General features: G+C 30.8%; 3 protein-coding genes across 8 annotated transcripts; all 3 read right to left on the bottom strand.

Moving 5' to 3' along the window:
- Positions 1 to 451: 451 nt before the first annotated feature.
- On the bottom strand, positions 452 to 4,479 carry LOC114402732 (BTB/POZ domain-containing protein At3g19850-like). 2 transcript variants are annotated; one of them, XM_028365393.1, is made up of 3 exons: positions 3,278 to 4,479; positions 3,104 to 3,177; positions 452 to 917 (listed from the first exon to the last, which is right to left on the bottom strand). In XM_028365393.1, the coding sequence occupies exons 1-3, from the start codon at positions 3,866 to 3,868 to the stop codon at positions 851 to 853; spliced, it is 732 nt and encodes a 243-aa protein (XP_028221194.1). In that variant the 5' UTR covers positions 3,869 to 4,479; the 3' UTR covers positions 452 to 850. The 2 variants fall into 2 exon arrangements, with proteins under 2 accessions (XP_028221194.1, XP_028221193.1); XM_028365392.1 differs by having other exon boundaries at positions 3,104 to 4,479.
- Positions 4,480 to 9,428: 4,949 nt separating this feature from the next.
- LOC114402914 lies at positions 9,429 to 12,847 on the bottom strand. Of its 4 annotated transcripts, none has more exons than XM_028365602.1 (7): positions 12,691 to 12,847; positions 12,237 to 12,381; positions 12,056 to 12,106; positions 10,317 to 11,033; positions 10,136 to 10,228; positions 9,748 to 10,005; positions 9,429 to 9,651 (listed from the first exon to the last, which is right to left on the bottom strand). In XM_028365602.1, exons 4-7 carry the CDS (start codon positions 10,608 to 10,610, stop codon positions 9,550 to 9,552), a joined length of 747 nt encoding a protein of 248 aa, XP_028221403.1. In that variant the 5' UTR covers positions 10,611 to 11,033; positions 12,056 to 12,106; positions 12,237 to 12,381; positions 12,691 to 12,847; the 3' UTR covers positions 9,429 to 9,549. The 4 variants fall into 4 exon arrangements, with proteins under 4 accessions (XP_028221403.1, XP_028221406.1, XP_028221404.1 ...); XM_028365605.1 differs by having other exon boundaries at positions 10,320 to 11,033; XM_028365603.1 differs by lacking the exon at positions 12,691 to 12,847 and adding an exon at positions 12,503 to 12,679.
- A 2,880-nt stretch (positions 12,848 to 15,727) lies between these two features.
- On the bottom strand, positions 15,728 to 19,230 carry LOC114401364 (probable xyloglucan galactosyltransferase GT17). 2 transcript variants are annotated; one of them, XM_028363876.1, is made up of 3 exons: positions 18,471 to 19,230; positions 16,823 to 17,595; positions 15,728 to 16,052 (listed from the first exon to the last, which is right to left on the bottom strand). In XM_028363876.1, the coding sequence occupies exons 1-3, from the start codon at positions 19,063 to 19,065 to the stop codon at positions 16,041 to 16,043; spliced, it is 1,380 nt and encodes a 459-aa protein (XP_028219677.1). In that variant the 5' UTR covers positions 19,066 to 19,230; the 3' UTR covers positions 15,728 to 16,040. The 2 variants fall into 2 exon arrangements, with proteins under 2 accessions (XP_028219677.1, XP_028219676.1); XM_028363875.1 differs by lacking the exon at positions 15,728 to 16,052 and having other exon boundaries at positions 16,500 to 17,595.
- Between the last annotated feature and the right edge of the window lie 776 nt (positions 19,231 to 20,006).

Here is a 20,006-nt window from a genome sequence, read left to right as displayed (position 1 = left end):
CTCACTCTGTTGGATGTTGAATTATGAAAAGTGGAATATACTTTAAAGGATAAAAATGTGAAATTGATTAGAAATTTAAAGGATAATTTTTTATAACTATAATTTATTTTGCCTATGCATGCTGATCAAACCATGCCTTCAAAGGTTCCTCAAGCCCACTAAATTTTTGTGTCGACGAGGGTAAAATAAGTGTTGGTCTTGAGCCTTGGAAAAGGTGTTGGGTGTGTTAAAATTAAACTAACAGAGTATATAAAAAGTGTCTACCAGATAATATTGAGTGATATTTATAACGCTTAAGTACAAGTTTGTCACAACTGTGACATTAATTATGTACAGCCAGAGGTAATTCCAATAGATCATAGATTACTTTAACCGCTGAATATTGTAATGTGAAATTGTGTATGAGGATCCAAACTTGTATCACAATGTTTGTGTATGAAGGAAGTTCCCATGGTAAGAGAATGACCTCTTTTTACAATCAAAGAAATATCAATGTATTTTGGATATTAATAGACTATTAATGAGAAGCACACATTCTAGGCTTGCATAAAAGATTAAGACATTATGGCCAGTGAAACCTTGACATCTGAACCTTCATTTCCTTGCACAATATCTCCAATTCCTTCACTCTCCGTTCCATTCTCTCAAGGTTGTCTCATATCTTGTTTCTCTTCCAAGAAGCTATCTGTCTTGTCATAGTGCAAAATGATTTGGGAAGGGTTCATGATTTCACTTTCCTCAATGATTAAGTCACTTGATGGAATGTTGGTTTGTTGAGAAATAAGAGCCTGCATTGCAATCATTGGAGGTATTCTCGGGTTCTTTGCAAGATCCTTACACACTTCAAAGCTTAGTTTATTGTAATTAAGACATCTACATAATCTTGACCTCTCCTCAAATGCCAGCATCGGATGAGACTGCAATTCATAATTTGTTCTAAAAATGAGAGAATTTCATATGATCGTGGAAGTCAAAACCTGGCAGTATGGAAATGTAACAAAACCTTGCTATGTAAAATTCTATCAAGGACGTTAGCAATGTTTTGGATGTAATTTTTCTTTTGAGTGAATAGGCAATTTAGTCCCTGAGATTGTACCTATTTTGAATATTAATCCCTAACTTAATATTAAATTCAAAATAGTCCCTATCTTTGCATAAGTGTTGCAAAATAGTCCTTCCGTTAAATTTTAAAGTAACGCCGTTAGTGAGGTCAATTTTAGTGCCACGTGACACTAAAGGATGACGTGGCATGACACGTGGACATGCATGATTCCACGTCATTTGATGATAACAAAATGAGTAAATAGACAATTTAGTCCCTGACTTTGTACCCCTGTTGCATATTAATCCCTAACTTAATGAAAAATTCAAAATAGTCCCTATCTTTTACATAAGTATTGCAAAATAGTCCTTCCGTTAAATTTTAAAGTAATGTTGTTAGTAAGGTCAATTTTAGTGTCACGTCATTTGATGATGATAGAATGAGTGACTTCTTCAAATTTGATGGTTTTGAACCAATTGAGACATATATACGAAAAAGAACTCACACACACTTGCACAAATAAAAAGAACCAAAAATCCACAGCAACAACCTTATCTCAGTAGCTGTCAACACCAATGGGCGAGGTCTGCATAACCATTCTCTTTTCCTCTTTTTTTTTTTACTTCAATTACCATCAATGTATCATTCTGGGTTCTGATTTTTTTTGTGTGTTTTGAATAGGAAGAGAAAAAACCAGAGGAAAACAAAGTGGATGAGAAAAAAGCAAATGAAGAAGAAAAGAAAGAAGAGAAAAAACCAGAGGAATCAAAAGATGACAAGGAATCCAAGGAGAAATCTGTGCTGCCAGAAATCGTGCTAGGCACAACCTTTGCAATGCATGGACACTTTAAGCATGATTTCTGGCATCTTTTAAGTTAGGGACTATTTTGCAACACTTATGCAAAAGATAGAGACTATTTTGAATTTTTTATTAAGTTAGGGACTAATATGCAACAGGGGTACAAAGTCAGGGACTAAATTACCTATTTACTTGTTTTGTTATCATCAAATGACGTGACATCAAGCACGTCCACGTGTCATGCCACGTTATCCTTTAGTGCCACGTGGATAGTCCACGTGACACTAAAATTGACCTCACTAACGGCGTTACTTTAAAACTTAACGGAAGGACTATTTTGCAACACTTATGCAAAGATAGAGACTATTTTGAATTTAATATTAAGTTAGGGACTAATATGCAAAACGGGTACAATCTCAAGGACTAAATTGCCTATTCACTCTTTTTCTTTTTCTGCTAAGGTCAAGAGATTTTTCCTGTATTGTACTAGCTTGGATGGGCCACACCTTGTGTTCCAATCATGCTATTTTATCAATAAATTTTGCTTTTGTCCTCTTAAAAAAATAAAAAAATCTATCATTGAAAACAAAAACATATCTAAGAGTTGGAAGAACTAAAAATAGGGAGAAAATTTGCAAAAACATAAGATGACATTTTATAATTATTAACATCATCAACATGGAATAAAGAATCAACATTTTTATATTATTATTATTATTATTTAGGTAATAAAATAAATAAAATTTCCATAGACCACTTTAATAAGAAGAGTTTAATTTCTATATAGTGCCAATGTAACATCACTAACAGTGTAATTCTGGAGACAATTTTAGAAATAATAAAAAAAAAATTCAATACCCTTTCCATAATTTTTGTAGCTGTCCTGAACAAGGAATTTCATTATCTAGAATTGGTTTTGAACTTAAAAGTTGTGTGGATAGCAAGATGAACAAAAATATACATACTATAATAATGCCAAAATTAGTCAAAGTTCCAGATAATAAGAACAAAAGAAACTTTATAGTAATGCCAACATTTGGCCAAGTCACTTCCCATCTGGTCGGAGTACTTCCCCTTATCTTTTATTTTTGTTTGAGTTTTAGAAATTTCACAATTCATATGGTTCTTCAGAAAGTTAATAATGCATAACAGATGCAATAGAAAAAGGGTATGTGACCAAGGGGGTCTGCTGAGTTGCCCTGTACTTGTTTTCGATTCCTATAAATAAAAAGGAAAAGAAAAGAAGGGTATGTGACATTCACCTGAAGATAGATGTCAATGGCTCTGTACACCCCATCAAAGCAATCCCTAGCACAATCTGGCAAACATTCAGCAACTGCAAGAAATTTAGTGACCTTGAGGTTCTGATCAGGGGATATCTCTATCAAATACTTGTCTACTAATCTACCAACTTTTTTCAACTTTTGTACACATACCCCATCAGAGCCATTCATATCAACAAATTGTTTAATCAATCTTATCACAAATGTTACATCATAATATAGTCCCATATGATGCCCAGAGAATAGTAGATCATCCAAAGTTGCTTGCTCAAGCACCCCACCAATCAATTTCTCAATTTCAATTCTGCAATCTCTACTCATCCCAAATCTTGACACAATCCTTAATACCCAAAAAAGGCCTCTACAAGAAAAACTCTTGTTACCAACAAATATGACCCCATAAACAGCTGTTTCTGCTAGACCAGCATACTCAACACTGTTGTTGCAATTAACCTCTCTTGTTGGAGTCACTATTTTCAGATAATGAAGCAGAAATCTTGTGATAATTAAGTTGTTGTTATCTGTTTTGTAAGCTCCAATTGTCTGGAGAATCTTCTCAATGATCTTTGGGGGTAAAGTAGCCAAATCCTCAAACCACCCTGCTTTGTTAGGCAAAGTTGACTTTACAGTCTTGGGAGTAACTCGTGATGAATAAGAAAATCTCTTGGCTGAACTGCTCTCAGGAGACGATGGGGATGATGAAGATGACGAGTTGAAGAGGGTTGCCTCATAATTTTGATCCATTTTTGCTAAGAGTGCACCAATAATCTTCTCTAATAGACCATAGCTATCAGAAAATGTGGAAAATATCTCAATTTTTTAGACTTACAAGTATTTCATTCCATGTCCAGTAGTGGATTCCTTCAAGAAAGATTTCTATTTGTTGCAAGAGATTGTTGGTGAAGACCTCCTCAGTCATTCCAAGATAAATGGCACAGCAATGGAGGATAAGCACAATGGACACATTGATAGGGATTTTGCCATTGTTGTAGCAGAATCTTGAAACCAGCTCAAACCCTTGTGGCCCTCCAGGGAAATCATTGATTTCAATGCTCAAGGTCTTGCTGTGGCACATTCTCTTTTCATTGCTCAAGATTTTCTTTATTCTTCCACAGTATTTTGATATGAACTTCTGCAAAATAAATGAAATTAGATTGATTCACCTGATGAGACATTGGATTTTGCATCATTTTTTCTTTGAATCTAACAATGTTAGAGGATAAATAAGAAAAGAAAACACTAATGAATTCCTAGAATATCTTGTCCAAAAGGAATATTTCCTCATCATTGATGTGGATTTGCAAGTCACTGTGCTTCGGCATAGCTGCTACTTCTGCATTCAGCAAAGACAGGGGAAATTGTATATTGGGAAAAATGGAAATGAATGATTATATATATTATATATACCTATATATGTATGAGTGTGAGGAATATTGCCTTTTAAATCTTATCATAAATACTTAAAACTAAAATATTTATGTGAGTTTTTTTTCAAAAAAATTATTTTTTTTATGCACTATTAGTGTAAAAAAGGTTATTCGATCTATCAATCAATTAAAAAATATAATTGATATAATTTTTAATATAATTATTATAAAATTCATAAAATTTATTATATATGATACTTTTTGTAATTGAATATTAGTATAAATGCTAGTATTATACTATTAATATATATATATATATATATATATATATATATTATTTATTCTTTTTAAAATGTCATGATTATTTTAAGGACTTGTAGGATTTTTTTTAGTGAATAATACTCATCTCATTTCAAAACCCTTTTATTTTGACTGTTCATGAACAATAGTTTACAAACCAAATTTACTCTTTTCATTTATATATATGGTCCGGTTATATAAGATATATAAGATTATTTGGAATAAAAATAAGAGGGAGGGAAGGATAATCAAATAGGTCGTTTCTACTATAAAAAATTAACATATTAACAATTCACATTTACCAATAAAAAATGGTCAGTTATATACAAATGAAGATCCAGTATGGCCAGGTTATATCATGAGAATCTTAATATCTTACCCAATCCTCATGGCCAATGTGGCGCTTCATTGTTTCTACACGGAAGAGGGTGCTACTTCATCTTCATCTCACATCTCAACAACCAATCAAAATCAAATTATGAACAAAGTTTCTGCTACAATTACCCAATAGAGTTACCTATCCAATAATTTTCATTGAACCCCATTTGTTTCTTTTGTCTCTTAATTATTTATTCTCAATATAATATTTTATTTTGGTTTTCTAATGTATATGCATCTCTGCCGTGCGTTCACAGTTTCAATTATGATGTTACGTGGTTTTGACTATTTCAAGATAGATTCCATGTGTGACAAGTTCTGAAGCATTATTTGTAAACTATTGATAATGATGGAGAGTGTGTGTGTGTGAGTGTGAGTGTGTCTTATTTAATATTTATGTGGCTAAATTGTCCTCTTGTATGAACAAGTTGTCCTATATTGCGAAATGAGATAGATTTTAAAACAAAATGACAATGATTTTTTTGCTGTTGAAAGCAACAAGTTGGGGCAACGAATGGCAATGGAGTATGTGAAGGTTTGTCAAAAAGTGTGACTGTTAAACAATTTTCAGCTGTGTCACGTATGCATGCCTTGGCTTTGGAGTTTGGATTTACTTGAGTCATGATGTACTTCCTGAACATGTGAAGATGGACATTAATAGGGAACCATGGGATCCATTATTGTTTCTTAAAGAAAGTGAAAAGAAAATATTGGTTAAAAAAAGAACTAATGTTTTTAGTAAGACCAACATATTATACTGAATATGTTGAACTAACTTTGTGTTTGATGATCATGCATTTGACACTAGTGATGAATCTAAAAATTTTTATGTTATGAGGATAATACTTATACATAAATCTGTGGGAGTAATTCTCATAATTTTTATAACACATTTCAAATTATGAGGATAGTTTATTATCACACATTTATATTTTATTAAAAAAAAATTAAAGTTAGTGGGACAATTGTCCCAAAACTCAACATGTGGATGCATCACTGTTTAGTGGTTAAAAATGATATAACATACATTTCTTGCCACATATGCAAGACAATAGCAATTTTTTATACTTTCTCAAATTTTGTCTATTAAATTCCATAATGTCATATATTAAGTTTATAGTTATGAATAGATTTTTTGAGTAATCATACCATTAACAATTTTGTTGACGACTGATTTTTTATTAAGAATTTGATTTGCTATTTTTAGTAGTGTTTCTTCTCAATTATATGGGATCTTTTTTTTAATTATATTTTTTTATTTATGAGATTCAAATTTAAGACCATGAAAATTAAATTTAATATAGTTAAATCATTGACTTATTCATATAGTTGTGATTAGATTAAGGGTGAGTAAAATTACAATTTAGCATAAAAGATTAAACTGGGAGAAGGTTCACACACATAAGGTGAGGATTTTAAGTAATATTATGTATTATATATGGCATGGCTATTGGTTGCTCCGCTTAACAGCCATTTTAAAAAAATTGGTTTCACATGAATGTTTGCCCACACCTATTGGCTGTTTGAGCATTAATATTGATATCTAAATTTATTATAAGATTCTTAATACCTGTGAATAGCGGTCCCTTCGAATCAAAGGATTTTGACTAAAAAGGAATAATTTCATTGGAAATTTATCAAATGAGAGTATTTTTTGAATTAAGTTCTAAATAAGAGTAAGTCGTAGGAATTTTTACTACTTCATAAAATTTATGACTTCGGTCTTTTATTTATTTTTTATTTTTTTAATATTAAAGTCCTAAAAACTCTAACAACTTCAAAGTATTTTATTTATTTATTTAGGACTTTGAAGCTTTAGTTTTTTATTTTATTTTTAATTATTTATATAAAGTTGTAAAATTTTTAACCAGTTCAAAGTAATATTAATTGTTTTTTAATTATTTATTTAATTTGAAGGACTTCAAAGTTGTGCTATTTTTTTTTTAAAAAAATTAAATTAGTTTTCAACTCTAAAGTAGTTTTAATTTATACTTCTATATTTTATTCTATTTAATATTTTCTATATTTTTGCTACTAATGTTAAGGATTATTATTTGTTTTGTAAATTAAAAAAATATGTAAACAAAATAATTAAATTTAAATAAAAAGTATTACATATAGATTTGTTTAAGAAAAATATTAATAGTAGGATGATGTCCTACAACAAGTTCTTCTAGATATACGTCATAGTCTTTCATCTTGTTACACTTAATTTGTTGGTGATTGTTCTCTTCTTATTCTACGACTTCTCCATCCTCTTTTTCTAGGATGCTCACGTGTAACTGTTTGTTTTTGTTGAGAAACATCATCACTAGCATGATCATTATTATTATTATTATTATTATTATTATTATCACCATCTTCCTCCTCATCCTCATGATCCATGTCATGTATATGAATAGGTAATGATAAACGATAACAAGAACTTGATGGTGGTGGGTTCTATGCAGATGATGAAGTGTTGAAAGTGATAATAAACATTTGTGAGTGTCTTTCAAAAATATTTGAAGTGGAAAAAACTTGAAGTGAGTATTGAGTATTCTTTAAATTTATGTTTTTATTTAATTTGTATTGTTCAGTTTATATTAGCGTATTATGTTATTCACATTTTAATAACTACTTTTATTACTAAATTATTTTTTTTATTGTTAATATTAAAATAATTTTATAAAGTAAAATTAATTAATAGCACCATACGAAATTATTAGTTTACTTAATGATAAATGCAAAAATTAATTAAAAAATATTAAAAAAGACTTTAATATTATTTGATAAATTTTGTTAATATTAAGTTAATATTATTTGTTAATATCAATAACAAAAATATAAAAAACATTGAAACAAAAACTATTAAAAAAAATAGAGAAGCAATAGAAATTTAAAAAAATCTTTCAAAATTAATTTAAAACAAAAAATTATGACAATTTTAAAGTCATAAAAAATGTATGATGTTATATAATTTTTTTTTTAAAAAAAATTGATGTCATTAGAGTTTTTATGACTTCACTATTAAAATAAATAAAAAAAAGTTGAAGTGATGAATTTTTTTTATTATTTCATTCTCAAAAATCGTAAAAGTTCCTATGACTTATATCCTTTTTTTTTTTTTTCCAAAACCCGTTAGATCAAGGTTTGAATTGAAATCCTACATGATCATGAAGATATATCCTAACATTTTTTCCTATAAAAATGGCATCTAACTTCTACGGTTACCCTTAGAGTGACGCTTAGCCCCCGAAGATTGTGAAGCAACACAAACCACAGCCAAGAAAACTAATAACTAAAGCTACCATGATATTGAAGCCCAGTTAAAACCTTCATGGAAGCTCTTTGTTCCGTGGATATATTCTAAGTGGAGAGGATTAATATCACGCTCTTCAACATTTTTTAATTTATATATATATATATATATATATATATATATATATATATATATATATATATATATATATATATAAATGAATATGTAAGACTCATTACTTTGAACATGAGAATCACATACTTATAAGACCCACATAAATTTTACCAAATTAGATGGAGTATGTCAAAAAGTGTTAACAAATGTGTTACTAGTATATATTTTTTTTTGTCTGAAAATGAAAGCTTAAGAGTAGGCAATGTGGCTGGGTAGAGTGTCCAAATTAGATAAAGTATGTTAGAAAGTGTTGGAAGATTTGTCATTATACGTTCACGTAAGATGAGTGATTTATTAACAGAATTATGACAACGGAAAATAGACAAGACTAATTTGAAAGAATGTTTTTTTGGACTAAAATATTAATATAACCTAATATATTTTTTTTGGGAGAAATATGTAACCTAATATATAGTATATATTAACAATTTAAAAGCATGATAAAAAATATTACCAACATATATTTATTAAAAACAAACTTACTTTATTAATTTTTCAACTCGTGTAAATAACTATGCATTCATATAATTAAATTACGTGAACCAATATAAAGGGACAAGGGTTATGTTTTTTTTTTCTTCCAAAAGACTACAGACATAGCCATTCACAGACATTACATATAATCTTTGAAGAAAAACTATAAAATAAAATTTGAATCAACCCAAAGGTCATGTAATATATTAAAATGCCATATACGAATTCTTACATGCTACGTGACACATTTAACAAAAAAAGGTAAAATAATATGTAAAAGAAAAAAGCTACAAAAATATGTGTAAACTGGTTCTATACAAGTAAAAGGTTACAAACTAAACAATAATTAAAAGTAAAAAAAAAACTATTTCATAAATGCAGTGAAGAGTTACAAAATTCGTGCGTTAGTTCACACTATAAAATTTACAAATAGTCAATAATTGGTTCAACAATTTCCAAATATAAAGAAATATAACTAAAAGCTGTCAAGTTTATAAATAAAAGAAATATTTAAATTGTCCTCCGTGGTGATGTTCCATGATTTTCAAGCACATTACTAAAGTTAGACGAAGATCTTGAATCTCTTGTCCCAACTGAAATAAAAAGACATAAAAAAAACCCATAAAGTAGATATTAAACAAGCAAATTAACCCAAATTAGAAAAGTCAAGTTAATAACCATTACTTTACCTTGTTTCCCTTGACATTTTGCATAAGAAAATCAACTTGTTCCTTCAAGACGTCAACTTGTGCAACTTGATCCTTAAGTGCGTTGATTTCAACTTGCAGTTTTCTCATCTTTACAGACTCAGAGGAAGATACTGATCTCGTGGAGTGTGAAATAGACTCAGTGTCATGAGATGGTGTTACCCCAAGTTCCATTCCTCCAACATATTCAGGATGTTCCTTTTCAAAAGCTCTAGCAAAGGCCTTATTTTTGGAAGAAGTCTTTTGAATTTCATTATGCAATTGTTCCAGCATATAAATTGAATACACACATAAACAAATTGTGATAATCAATAGCAGTGAAGTACAAACAACAATAAATTAAGTCTTTAAAAAGGTACATTGTACATACATATTCTTGCCTAGCTGCTTCATTAACAAATGATCCATCCTTCTTTCTATGAGAGTTTGGATACATTTCTTCTTTGGTGTATTGTTGTGATTCCTAAAATTAAACACCATACAATAAATATATTTGTACAATGAAATTAATGGTTAAATTATCAAACAACAATAGATTAAGTGAAGCATACCACCTCATCCCTGTTCCTCACAACCGTCTTGGAGTCAAACTCAAATGTATGAGGGATTATTTTCTTGGCCTCACAGAATGAGCTTGGAATCTTTGCATGTCCAAAAGCATCATTCAATAGTTCTAAAATCATTGTCATGGCCTTGTGGCTCATTCCACATTTGATATGGTGCAACTTTACTAAAAAAGATAATCTTGAGTATTTTGTACACCCTTCATACAATGGTGGCTCTTCATCTTTGGCTAATTCATAAAACTCTTCAGCTTCATGCTTGTCTTGAGTTGCATTTGACATCAAATTTTCATCTCAATCAATCTCTACATTTGAAACAATGGGTGCTTTGTTTGTATGGTGTGTATCAACTCTAAAAGCATCATTGATCATGTTTTGCAAAGGATTTTCAACAACAACAATGTCCTTAACTACATCTGTAATATTATTAACTGAGATGTCCCTAACTTTTCTTACTTTGGACTCCCCGTGATAGATCCATGTAGTGTATGTTACTGGAAAAGGTGTACACATTAAGTGATCATACAGTATTTCCCTACACTGCCATTTTTTGAAACCACATCGTTTACAAGGACATATTGTCTTTCCATTTACTGATTGATGTTCAAATGCAAAATTAATAAATCCCCTAACCCCTTGCTCATATCCAATGGAGTTCTGTGGCTTCGTAATCCATGACTTATCCATTGCTTCAAGATATTAAATCTGGATTTAAACACAGCACACCAATTAATATAAACTACCCTAAACTTCAAACTAGGACAAATTTGACTAATACATGTTGGCAAGACTATATACATTAGAAATTGAATGATTTATACACTAAAAATAAAGTTATGAAATTGGGCTTGAGTCATGACTTTAAAAGTGCTACCATTCATCCACACCTCATTACTTGGCACAAAAGCCATATTGTTAACAACAACTCATACTACACATAATCTCTCCACCACTAGCCCAGATACTTAACAGCTTATTGATAGTACTATAAGTTGTTTAGCAAGATTTTTTATTATAGAATTTATCCATTTAATAGATGGTTTTAAGATAGCTGAACCATATTTGACAACAGAACCTCATCACTTTATAAACAATATTATTGCAAATTCCTAGGAAACAAAAAAGTGAAACTAATATGATAGGGATAGTAATACGGGATTGCAGGGAGTAAAGGGGTTGCAGGAAGCAAAAAAGCATGAGACCCATGCAGCTGGTATAATTGTGAAGGAAGATATCATCGTGCTTTCTAGAAGATATGTAGGTAGTGGAATAAGGGAATATGGTTGTTAGGATATTCCATTTTATCTTTTCTGTTTTGCTTGTGGGGCCTTGTTCCCTGCATAACAACTATATATGTAGATGAATTAAGCGCTTTTGATATCAGAAAATATAACAGCAAGTTCTTCCTTAGTCTCTCTCTTCCTCTTTTTCTATGGAGGTTCCTAGCCCTCGAAGCTAGGTGGTTCACGTTCTCAAGCTTGATTCCTAACATTGGTAGCTGAAATATAAAAATGGACAGATCATTGCAACTATAAAGCATAGGATAACTAACCAAACAATGCATTTTGACTAGAATGATGATGTTAAAGATCATTAAAATAATTCAAAAGAATAACTCTCAAACACAAACTATAATCTGAGTAACTAGAAGAACCTTTTAACCCAACTACAACTTTTAGCAGCATCCATAGAAATGTATATTGAAAAACAAAACATAAACACTATACCTTGCCAAACTTGGTATGAATGGGAAGCCCAACCTCTTTAATTTTAGAGACCTGAAAGGGGTCACAGTCACATTAGATCATGAAGAAATTAAATTACTCGAAGAAAACATTGGTACTATTAATTGCAGTTACTGAGCACTCCAAAGGAAACACAATCTGGAATTTGGAAGTGTGTGATTACCAAAAAATCATTTTCCTCAGAAGAAATGAATTTGAACATAACACATTGGGCACGGTGGCATACTTTGCTCAACTGACTTTCCCCCCTCCGCTCTTTTTCTCAGTGAAATTCTCATCCTCTACTATTTCGTAACCTATTTCCATTACTTAAAAGAGTTGAAAGACAACACAAAAAATTAAAAGAACATTTACCACGAAAATATAATTGAGCAAAGCACAAAAGCTAAAAGTAAAAAGAAAAAAAGAGTAAAAGGCTTCATCAGTTACCATTCAAAGTGCAAACTTGTTGTCAATGGGATCAAATGGAATCGAGAAAACAAACTAAAAGCTAAAGACTTTCATCTAACCCTCCAGCACATAATTGTAACATTTTTATGCAATCCGATTGCGAAGCACATCAATATATATGTTAATGGAGCATCCAATAAAACTGAGAAGCGGGAATTAGAGTGTACCTTATTATTTACTGGCATTATATTGTTGGTTTCTTTTGGGGTGAAGGATGTTGTAGGCTTTGGGAACAGACAAGTGGGGGTTCCATTATTGGAATCTCAGAATCACAAACCAAATTTCTTCAAGCAAACATAAAATGGTGCCAATTTCTTTAAACTGCCGCAATATCAGTGATATAATTTATTTAAACTGTTGTAAATTTCTAATATTTCTCCAAAGTCCTTCCGCCTAGCCAGGCTTAACTAAGTTGTTAGTTTCTCAATTTTTTCAGGATTTAAATTTTAGTCCTTCAATTTTTTTAATTACTTCTCAAGATTAATTTCTTATTTTTTATATATTTTCAACAATAAAAATAAAAATAATAAAGAACTAAAAATAAATAACTTTTAGGGACTAAAAATATTTACATAAAATTAATAAAAAACTAAAAGTTGTCAAATAAATTTTAAGAAACTAAAAATTGAGAGAATAAAAACTTAATTAACCCACAAAGATATTATTTCATTTAAGATGATTAGTAGGAAAACACACTTTTTTTTTCCTACTACACACTATAATTAGTTACTCTCATCCCATAATAAATATTATACAACAATAACAATAAAATTTGATCTCATTAGATAATAAAATTTGATGTTTTAATAATATACACTATATTTAGAACATGCATCATTTGGAACAGGATTGTATCTAATCTTCATTATCTATAATCTATTCAACGGTCAATCTTATAGTTATGTACACGATAATATGTAATCAAAGTAAAAAAGAAATGTTTTCTCATTTTTTTAATAGCACTGTACGTGGAGTGACGTCCTGATTGAGATTGAACAACACCTTGCTTCTCTGTCTTTCTAGCTACCATGGGAAAGTACATTAACAATTTGTCAAGATATAACTTTTTAATATAACAATTTATTAAACAATTCTTTAAATCAAACATATGCATGTTTGTCATGATCCTCCCGGCGCCGGCCACGTAAATTACTATATATTGTATGAGTTGTGCAAGAGATGTGAAATTGTTAAGCTTCATCGGAGGTTGAACATTTCAAGTTGAAACTAGAAACTAGTATTTACTAGCTTTATTAATTGCATGTGCTTTCTTCATGTTTTTTTTTATTCATGGGAAGAAAAAAAAAAAGACCCTACCCTAAGCCATATCCTTACTGAGATAATTAATCAATTCTTTAAAAAATTATAATATATATATATATATATATATATATATATATATTTATAATTTTTTATATCAAACCCAATTAATTTTAATTATTTTAATTTTGATCTAATCAAATGATATTTTTAAATTCCATAACTAGTTTTCTCAATCAACAATAACTTTTTTCACATGCTATGTTTCAAATATTTTGAATCTTCTTAATTAAAATCTATACTTAAGTTTAGTTAATCTAATATGAATTTAAATTTTAAATTTTGACACACCATTTCAATTTAATAAACACATTAATGATGTATTTAGATTCACATAATATTAATTGGCTATATAAAAAAAAATAAAAAATGTTAAAACAATTGAAATCAAATCTCTATAACCGCTAATTAATTAATAAAGCTATACAATTAATATTAACCCATTTTTTTAATGGAAAAAGAAATATTATTGAAACAAACTGATACAAAAGCACAAGATGTGCCATTGTAATAGAAAAATTACAAAAGTTAGCCTCATACAATTGCTCATATCTTAATCTGTCGTCTCTATATATCCCACGTGTTAGTCAAAATTGGGTCACTTAATATATACTAGATCATTTCCCAAAAACACTAAAAGTAACCCTTTTTATAACCGACGGTGCCATACGTAAAAGTACTATACGGTATTATTGGGAGTTAGTGTTATGAACAAATACTAATTAAAGTATTTGATCATAATGAAAGTAAATAGTATAATGACTTTACAGGAATATTTTATCTACAATGTCGGGAATTTAAATTTTGCTTTATTTTGAAAGAAGATTGTATCCAGCTAGTCCCATTAATTATCTAATCAACGGTTAATCTTATAGTTATGCATGTGCATTAGAATACCTAATCAACGGGGAAAAAATAAAATAAAACGCTCTTCCTACATTTTGTAATTAATAACTTATAAACACCGTGGAGTCATGTTCTGATTGAGATTGCACAACAGTGACAACACCTAACTTATACATCTACCATGTGAGAGTCCATTAACAATTTCTCAAGATATAGTTTTTTTTTTTTTTTTTAATATCAGAATGATTTTTTAATCAAACATGCATGTTTGTCGTGATAGAATATCCTCCAGTGCCAAGTTAATTACTAGTATTATATGAGTCGTGCATGACTGCCACTTCATCGGAGGTTGAATGTTGAAACTATAACTGGCATCCACTTGCGCTAATTGTGTTTGTCTGTGGTTTGTAATACTAATGAATGATTAACCAATTATTTTAATACAAGATTTCAAAATCATTTGTGATGCATGTTTTTTCATTGGTGTACAACGAACCTAGTGGGTTATTTTATTTGTGATGCATATATTAAGTTAAATTAAATTAATATATTTTTTTTTCCTTTTTCAATTAGTTACTATGATGTAAGCAAATTATATTTCCTTAATTAGTTTTTTCATTCAATAATTTTTTTTCTCACATGATGTGATTTAAATATTATTTATTCCTCTTAAATTATATTCTATTACTTATTTAATCTAATTTAAATTTTGAAACACCTAAGAAATACATAAATGGTGTATCTAGATTTACATAGCTGGCTCTATGAAATAAAAGAAAGTAATTGGGATCAAATTAATCAATGGATCCAATTAACTCACAATACTATAGCTCACATCTTAGTTTGTCTATATTATATTTGTCCACACAATAACTCATATTGTGTCAATAGACTAGCATAATTATTTTAATTTTAAAAAAAAGAAAGAAAAATTACAACGTGAAAACAATAGAAAAACATAAAAAAAATATTTCAAAATTTTAACTGAGCCCATTTGTTTGAGAATCAACACTGGGTCAAAAGCTCATAGCTCCTAACTAAATCAGAACCAACTCGATACAATATATAAATGGTGGAATGTCAAAGAGTACATATACCAGGTGACAAATATGATACTGCATCAAAATATTGCCCCTAAACTGGCATTTTCATAATACTGAAAATCACAATTTTTCAGTCAAACATGTCCCACTCCCTCCTTCGTTGTTTTTGTATGACTACCATATGTCAAAGAAATAGACGGGGATATCATATGGACCACATGCTGTCGCTCAATTCATACGCAACTCTTTGGCTGAACGTTGCAGGTTGAAACTTCAAAGAGCATTTACTTGCGCTTATTCTGCATAAGCTACCACAGGTACTATACGACAAATAAAAATATTAACCAAAGTTAACTTAACTTGTAAGATGGAATTCTATTAAATATATATATGGTATTGAATTCAGTGTTTAGAGCCCATAAAGTTCTACCAGTCAATCAACAATATCAAATAGACACGAACAAGTAATAATAGCAGTTTTTTTTAAGAGATTATATGTATTTTTTTTTTTTACGGGAGTAATTCTACTTGATCTAAGATCACTGTGAGCGAACAAGTATACTTCAAATTTTTAACACCAAACGAAGCTATATGCATATATTTGAGATCGAATTTGAAACTAGTAATTGTCGTAGAACATTTTGGTACCGACAAAGTCGTGAACAAGTAATAGCATAGCACATAAACACAACAAGATCCAAAACCAAAAACTGTTGCCACATACTACTCCTGTGTACGTCACATTTCTCAACACACGACCCCAAACATTATTAACGATTCCATTTATTGCTACCTCCAACTGTCTGTGTCTAGTTTCTACCGCATTTACAAACCCCAAAATCTCGTAATATTCCGCGACAAATTGAATAAATTAATAAATTAATAACTACTATTTTTATTTTCGGGTATCCATTAAAGTAAACAAGTCACATTATTCCTAAAAAAATCAAAAACAAATTTATACATTGACAAATAAGTAATTTTCTCAATTTTTTTTTTATAAAATTATATTTATTTTATACTTGAGATTTTGAGTGAAATAAGATGATGAGGGATATAATTAAATTATAGGATTGAAATGGTGGGTAACTCGGCGAGAGAGGCGGCGCAGCATGACATCGACAACATCCGGAAAGGCGGCAGTGGCGTTGGGGTGGGCGTAGGTGAGGGTGGGGATTAGCCCAATGAGCACCTCACGCATTCTCTCAACCTCTTTCTCCCCAAATCCCAACAGTACCTCCTCAATCATCATCTTCTCCTTTCCTTCAATCACTTCCCTCTCATCAATGAACACCGAATACGTATCCCTCTCCCTAGGAAAATACCACTTATATTGCGTATACGCCGTATGCTCTGAAAAAAATACGGGAATACACCCCGCCAGTACGGAATCAAACGTCGACCGGCGCGTGAAGGAATCCCCCGGCGCCTGGAGGCAGAAGGTGGATTTTTCCATCACCTCGAGCACGTTCATGGGGTTGTGGCATTTGCTGTCTCCACTCGCGCACCGGACCAAAACGCAACGTTTTGAGGCTTGGCACTGCGAGACGATGTGGTCGCGGACTTTTGCCTTTTGTAACCCCGGGCGCGTGCCACCGACGAAGGAGAAGAGGTGGGGCCTGGCGCGTCGGCGGAGATGGGACTGCCACGTCAGCGTTTGGGCTAGGGTTTTGGGGTGGAAGTAGGAGGGGTAGGGGATGGCGAACTGGTTGTGGCCTCGCCAGGGTTGTCGTTCGACTGTTAGCACCGACATGTTGAGGACAGGTGGGAGGTTAAGGAAGATGTTTGCTCCGAAGTCGGACCCACCTTCTGTGCGCATGAAATCCCACGCGGTTCGACCCAGGGCAACGAAATGGTCCTTACCTACAGTTATCAAAATTCACCACTAAAAACAAATTAGTCACTCAATAATTTTAATAGGATTTATCCTTAAAATTTACTGATCTCAAACTTGTTTATTTTTTTCCAATTATTAAATTTTATCATTGATTAATTAGTATTTGACAGCGATTAAACTTTTCAAAAATACTTCTCTCAAGTTATATTTTTTTGTGAAAAATTACCATAAAATGTGTTAGAAATTCTCAATGTTTGGTTAAAATTGGTCTTAATTCTTTAATTTTAAAAATGATAATTTTGGCCTCCATAGTTTTATAAATGGTGAACTTCGTCTCACTTTATGAGATTGGGGATACCAAAATGAGGGACAAAATTTACTAATTATAAAATATAAAGACTATGATCAATTTGGATTAAAAATTAAATAACTAACTATATATATTAAATTAAATATAATTATATTTATATATAGAATATTGTATTGCAAATTTGCTAATTTTAATCAAAAGTTAGTTATTCAGATTCAATTATATCACTTTTAATGATTTTTTTATTAGAATTTAGTATCAAGATAAGAAAGAATTATTATAACTAATGAAAAATATTTTAAAGACAATTACATTACATAAGTTAAAATTGATCATAGTTTTAATATTTTAAAATTAGTTGAAATTTTTTTATATTTAAAATTAAGAAGAAACTTTCTTATATTTTTTTGACATGTTTTTTTCTTATAAAATTACATTAAATGTAAAAAAGTATCATAATAATTGAGCAATAAATAATATTAAATGTAATTGCTTAAATAAAAGCTATTGTATTAATTTAATTGTCTCTATCATAATTTAATATTTACTCAATAGGTAAAAAAGTACAATTAATATTTGGGTTCGACTTACCATAGTGCCTCTTCCACCAGGGTTGACTTTGCAGAAAGTCAACAAGATCAACGGCCAAGGAGTCGCGGAGCGTAAGATTGGCCTCGCGGAACACACTGGAGGCGTAGAGGCCGCCGTAGAAGGGCACGTAGAACAAAACAGCCGTGTAGGGATCCCACGTGCGGCACGGGTGGTTCTCCAGGCGCGCGTGCACGATCATCTCGGCTATGAATTGGTGCGTGGAGTACCAATCTGGGGTGGAGAGTGGTTGGCCAAGGCCGTTGTTAGCGACATGAGGGCACATGTTGGTGTATATGTTGAGGCTTTGACAACGTTCGAGGAGTCCTAGGTTGAAGCGCGAGGGAAGGTTGTAGATGTAGAATAACGGTTTTGATCCGTCGCATGTGGGTGTGGTTGTGGTGGTGGAGGGTGCTAATATTGTGAAGTTGAAGCGGTGGAGAATAAGGAGCCATGAAGCAAGGAAGAGACATGAAAATATGGTGTACCTTAATTTGTTGTTGTGGGGGTCTTTAGTTTTTGAGAAGCTAATTGCTGTGGAGGGTAGAGATGATAGAGAGTGGAGTGGCGGAGTTGGTGATGGCTTTCGGAAGAACATTTGGAGGAAGAGGCGTAATGAAAGAAATTGTTGTTGGTTTTCTAGCTAAGTTTTGGTCAATAAATGACACTCATAGGCGTGAGCAGGTGTGGAATTCATTATCTGGGACACGGAACTTGCTGTGCTGTTGCTCAAGAAGACAGCTTGGATTCAGCTAGTAATTACACTGAGAATTAAGATTCAACTTTTACTATAGACTATGCTTTTTCGCTTAATTATTAATTAATGGTTAAGAATTTCACTCCAAAAGTCTCTCACTTTTAATATTTGTTGTTTCTATGCCAGAAATTAAGTCTCTTCATCAAAGGATATTAAAGTGAAACCATTGACAAGATAATAAAACGGTTTTTTATACTTACTCAAGAGTATTAGTTTTCCTGCCTTTCTTTTCATTATCTCCATACATTAAACAAAATTTTATGAGTATTGAATATAATAAATTATAGGAAAAAAATATGTCTTAATTTATTCCCAATACTTTATCATGAAATTTTGTTTAATTTTATCCTCCTAGTTTTATATCTAGCTACCAATTTAGTTCTTGTATTTTTTTTAAAAAAAACTTTTTTTAATCCCTCATCACATACGATATTAATGTCATTTCTTACCTCACTAATAAATTACATTGTCTATTTATTGTGTAAATTCATGGAAAGACTATCCAAGAAACAAACAAAATAAAAAAAAAGACACAATAACAAACCTGCAATAACTATTGAAAGATGACAATGAAAACCATAATAAAAATGAAGTCCTTGAAAATTACGACTCATGTGTTTGGAGGAAACATATTAATAACTTTAAAAAAAATAATTTTTCACATCATTTTAATCAATTTCTTTTTATAAAAAAACTCTACGTTCGTCACATTAGGAAGAAGTTAATGCCTTTGGTGAGAATTCTATAGTGAGGGTGACTAAAAAAAGTTTTCCATGAAGTAC

Source organism: Glycine soja, chromosome 20 (genome assembly GCF_004193775.1).
Source record: "Glycine soja cultivar W05 chromosome 20, ASM419377v2, whole genome shotgun sequence".
NCBI lineage: Eukaryota > Viridiplantae > Streptophyta > Magnoliopsida > Fabales > Fabaceae > Glycine > Glycine soja.
Note: the sequence above shows the minus strand (reverse complement) of the source record. Positions and strands in the feature narration are given on the sequence as shown.

What these genes read in the sequence shown, in the direction of transcription:
- LOC114402732 (XM_028365392.1), bottom strand. Translation starts at nt 3,868, where the DNA reads ATGGATCAAAATTATGAGGCAACCCTCTTCAACTCGTCATCTTCATCA. An exon ending in CCATTGACATCTATCTTCAG is followed by an intron (nt 918 to 3,103) that starts GTGAATGTCACA and finishes TATGAATTGCAG; the next exon opens with TCTCATCCGATGCTGGCATT.
- LOC114402914 (XM_028365602.1), bottom strand. Translation starts at nt 10,610, where the DNA reads ATGTCAAATGCAACTCAAGACAAGCATGAAGCTGAAGAGTTTTATGAA. An exon ending in AAGCAGCTAGGCAAGAATAT is followed by an intron (nt 10,006 to 10,135) that starts GTATGTACAATG and finishes GAAATTCAAAAG; the next exon opens with ACTTCTTCCAAAAATAAGGC. An exon ending in AAAATGTCAAGGGAAACAAG is followed by an intron (nt 9,652 to 9,747) that starts GTAAAGTAATGG and finishes TTTTTATTTCAG; the next exon opens with TTGGGACAAGAGATTCAAGA.
- LOC114401364 (XM_028363875.1), bottom strand. Translation starts at nt 19,065, where the DNA reads ATGTTCTTCCGAAAGCCATCACCAACTCCGCCACTCCACTCTCTATCA. An exon ending in CTGGTGGAAGAGGCACTATG is followed by an intron (nt 17,596 to 18,470) that starts GTAAGTCGAACC and finishes TGATAACTGTAG; the next exon opens with GTAAGGACCATTTCGTTGCC.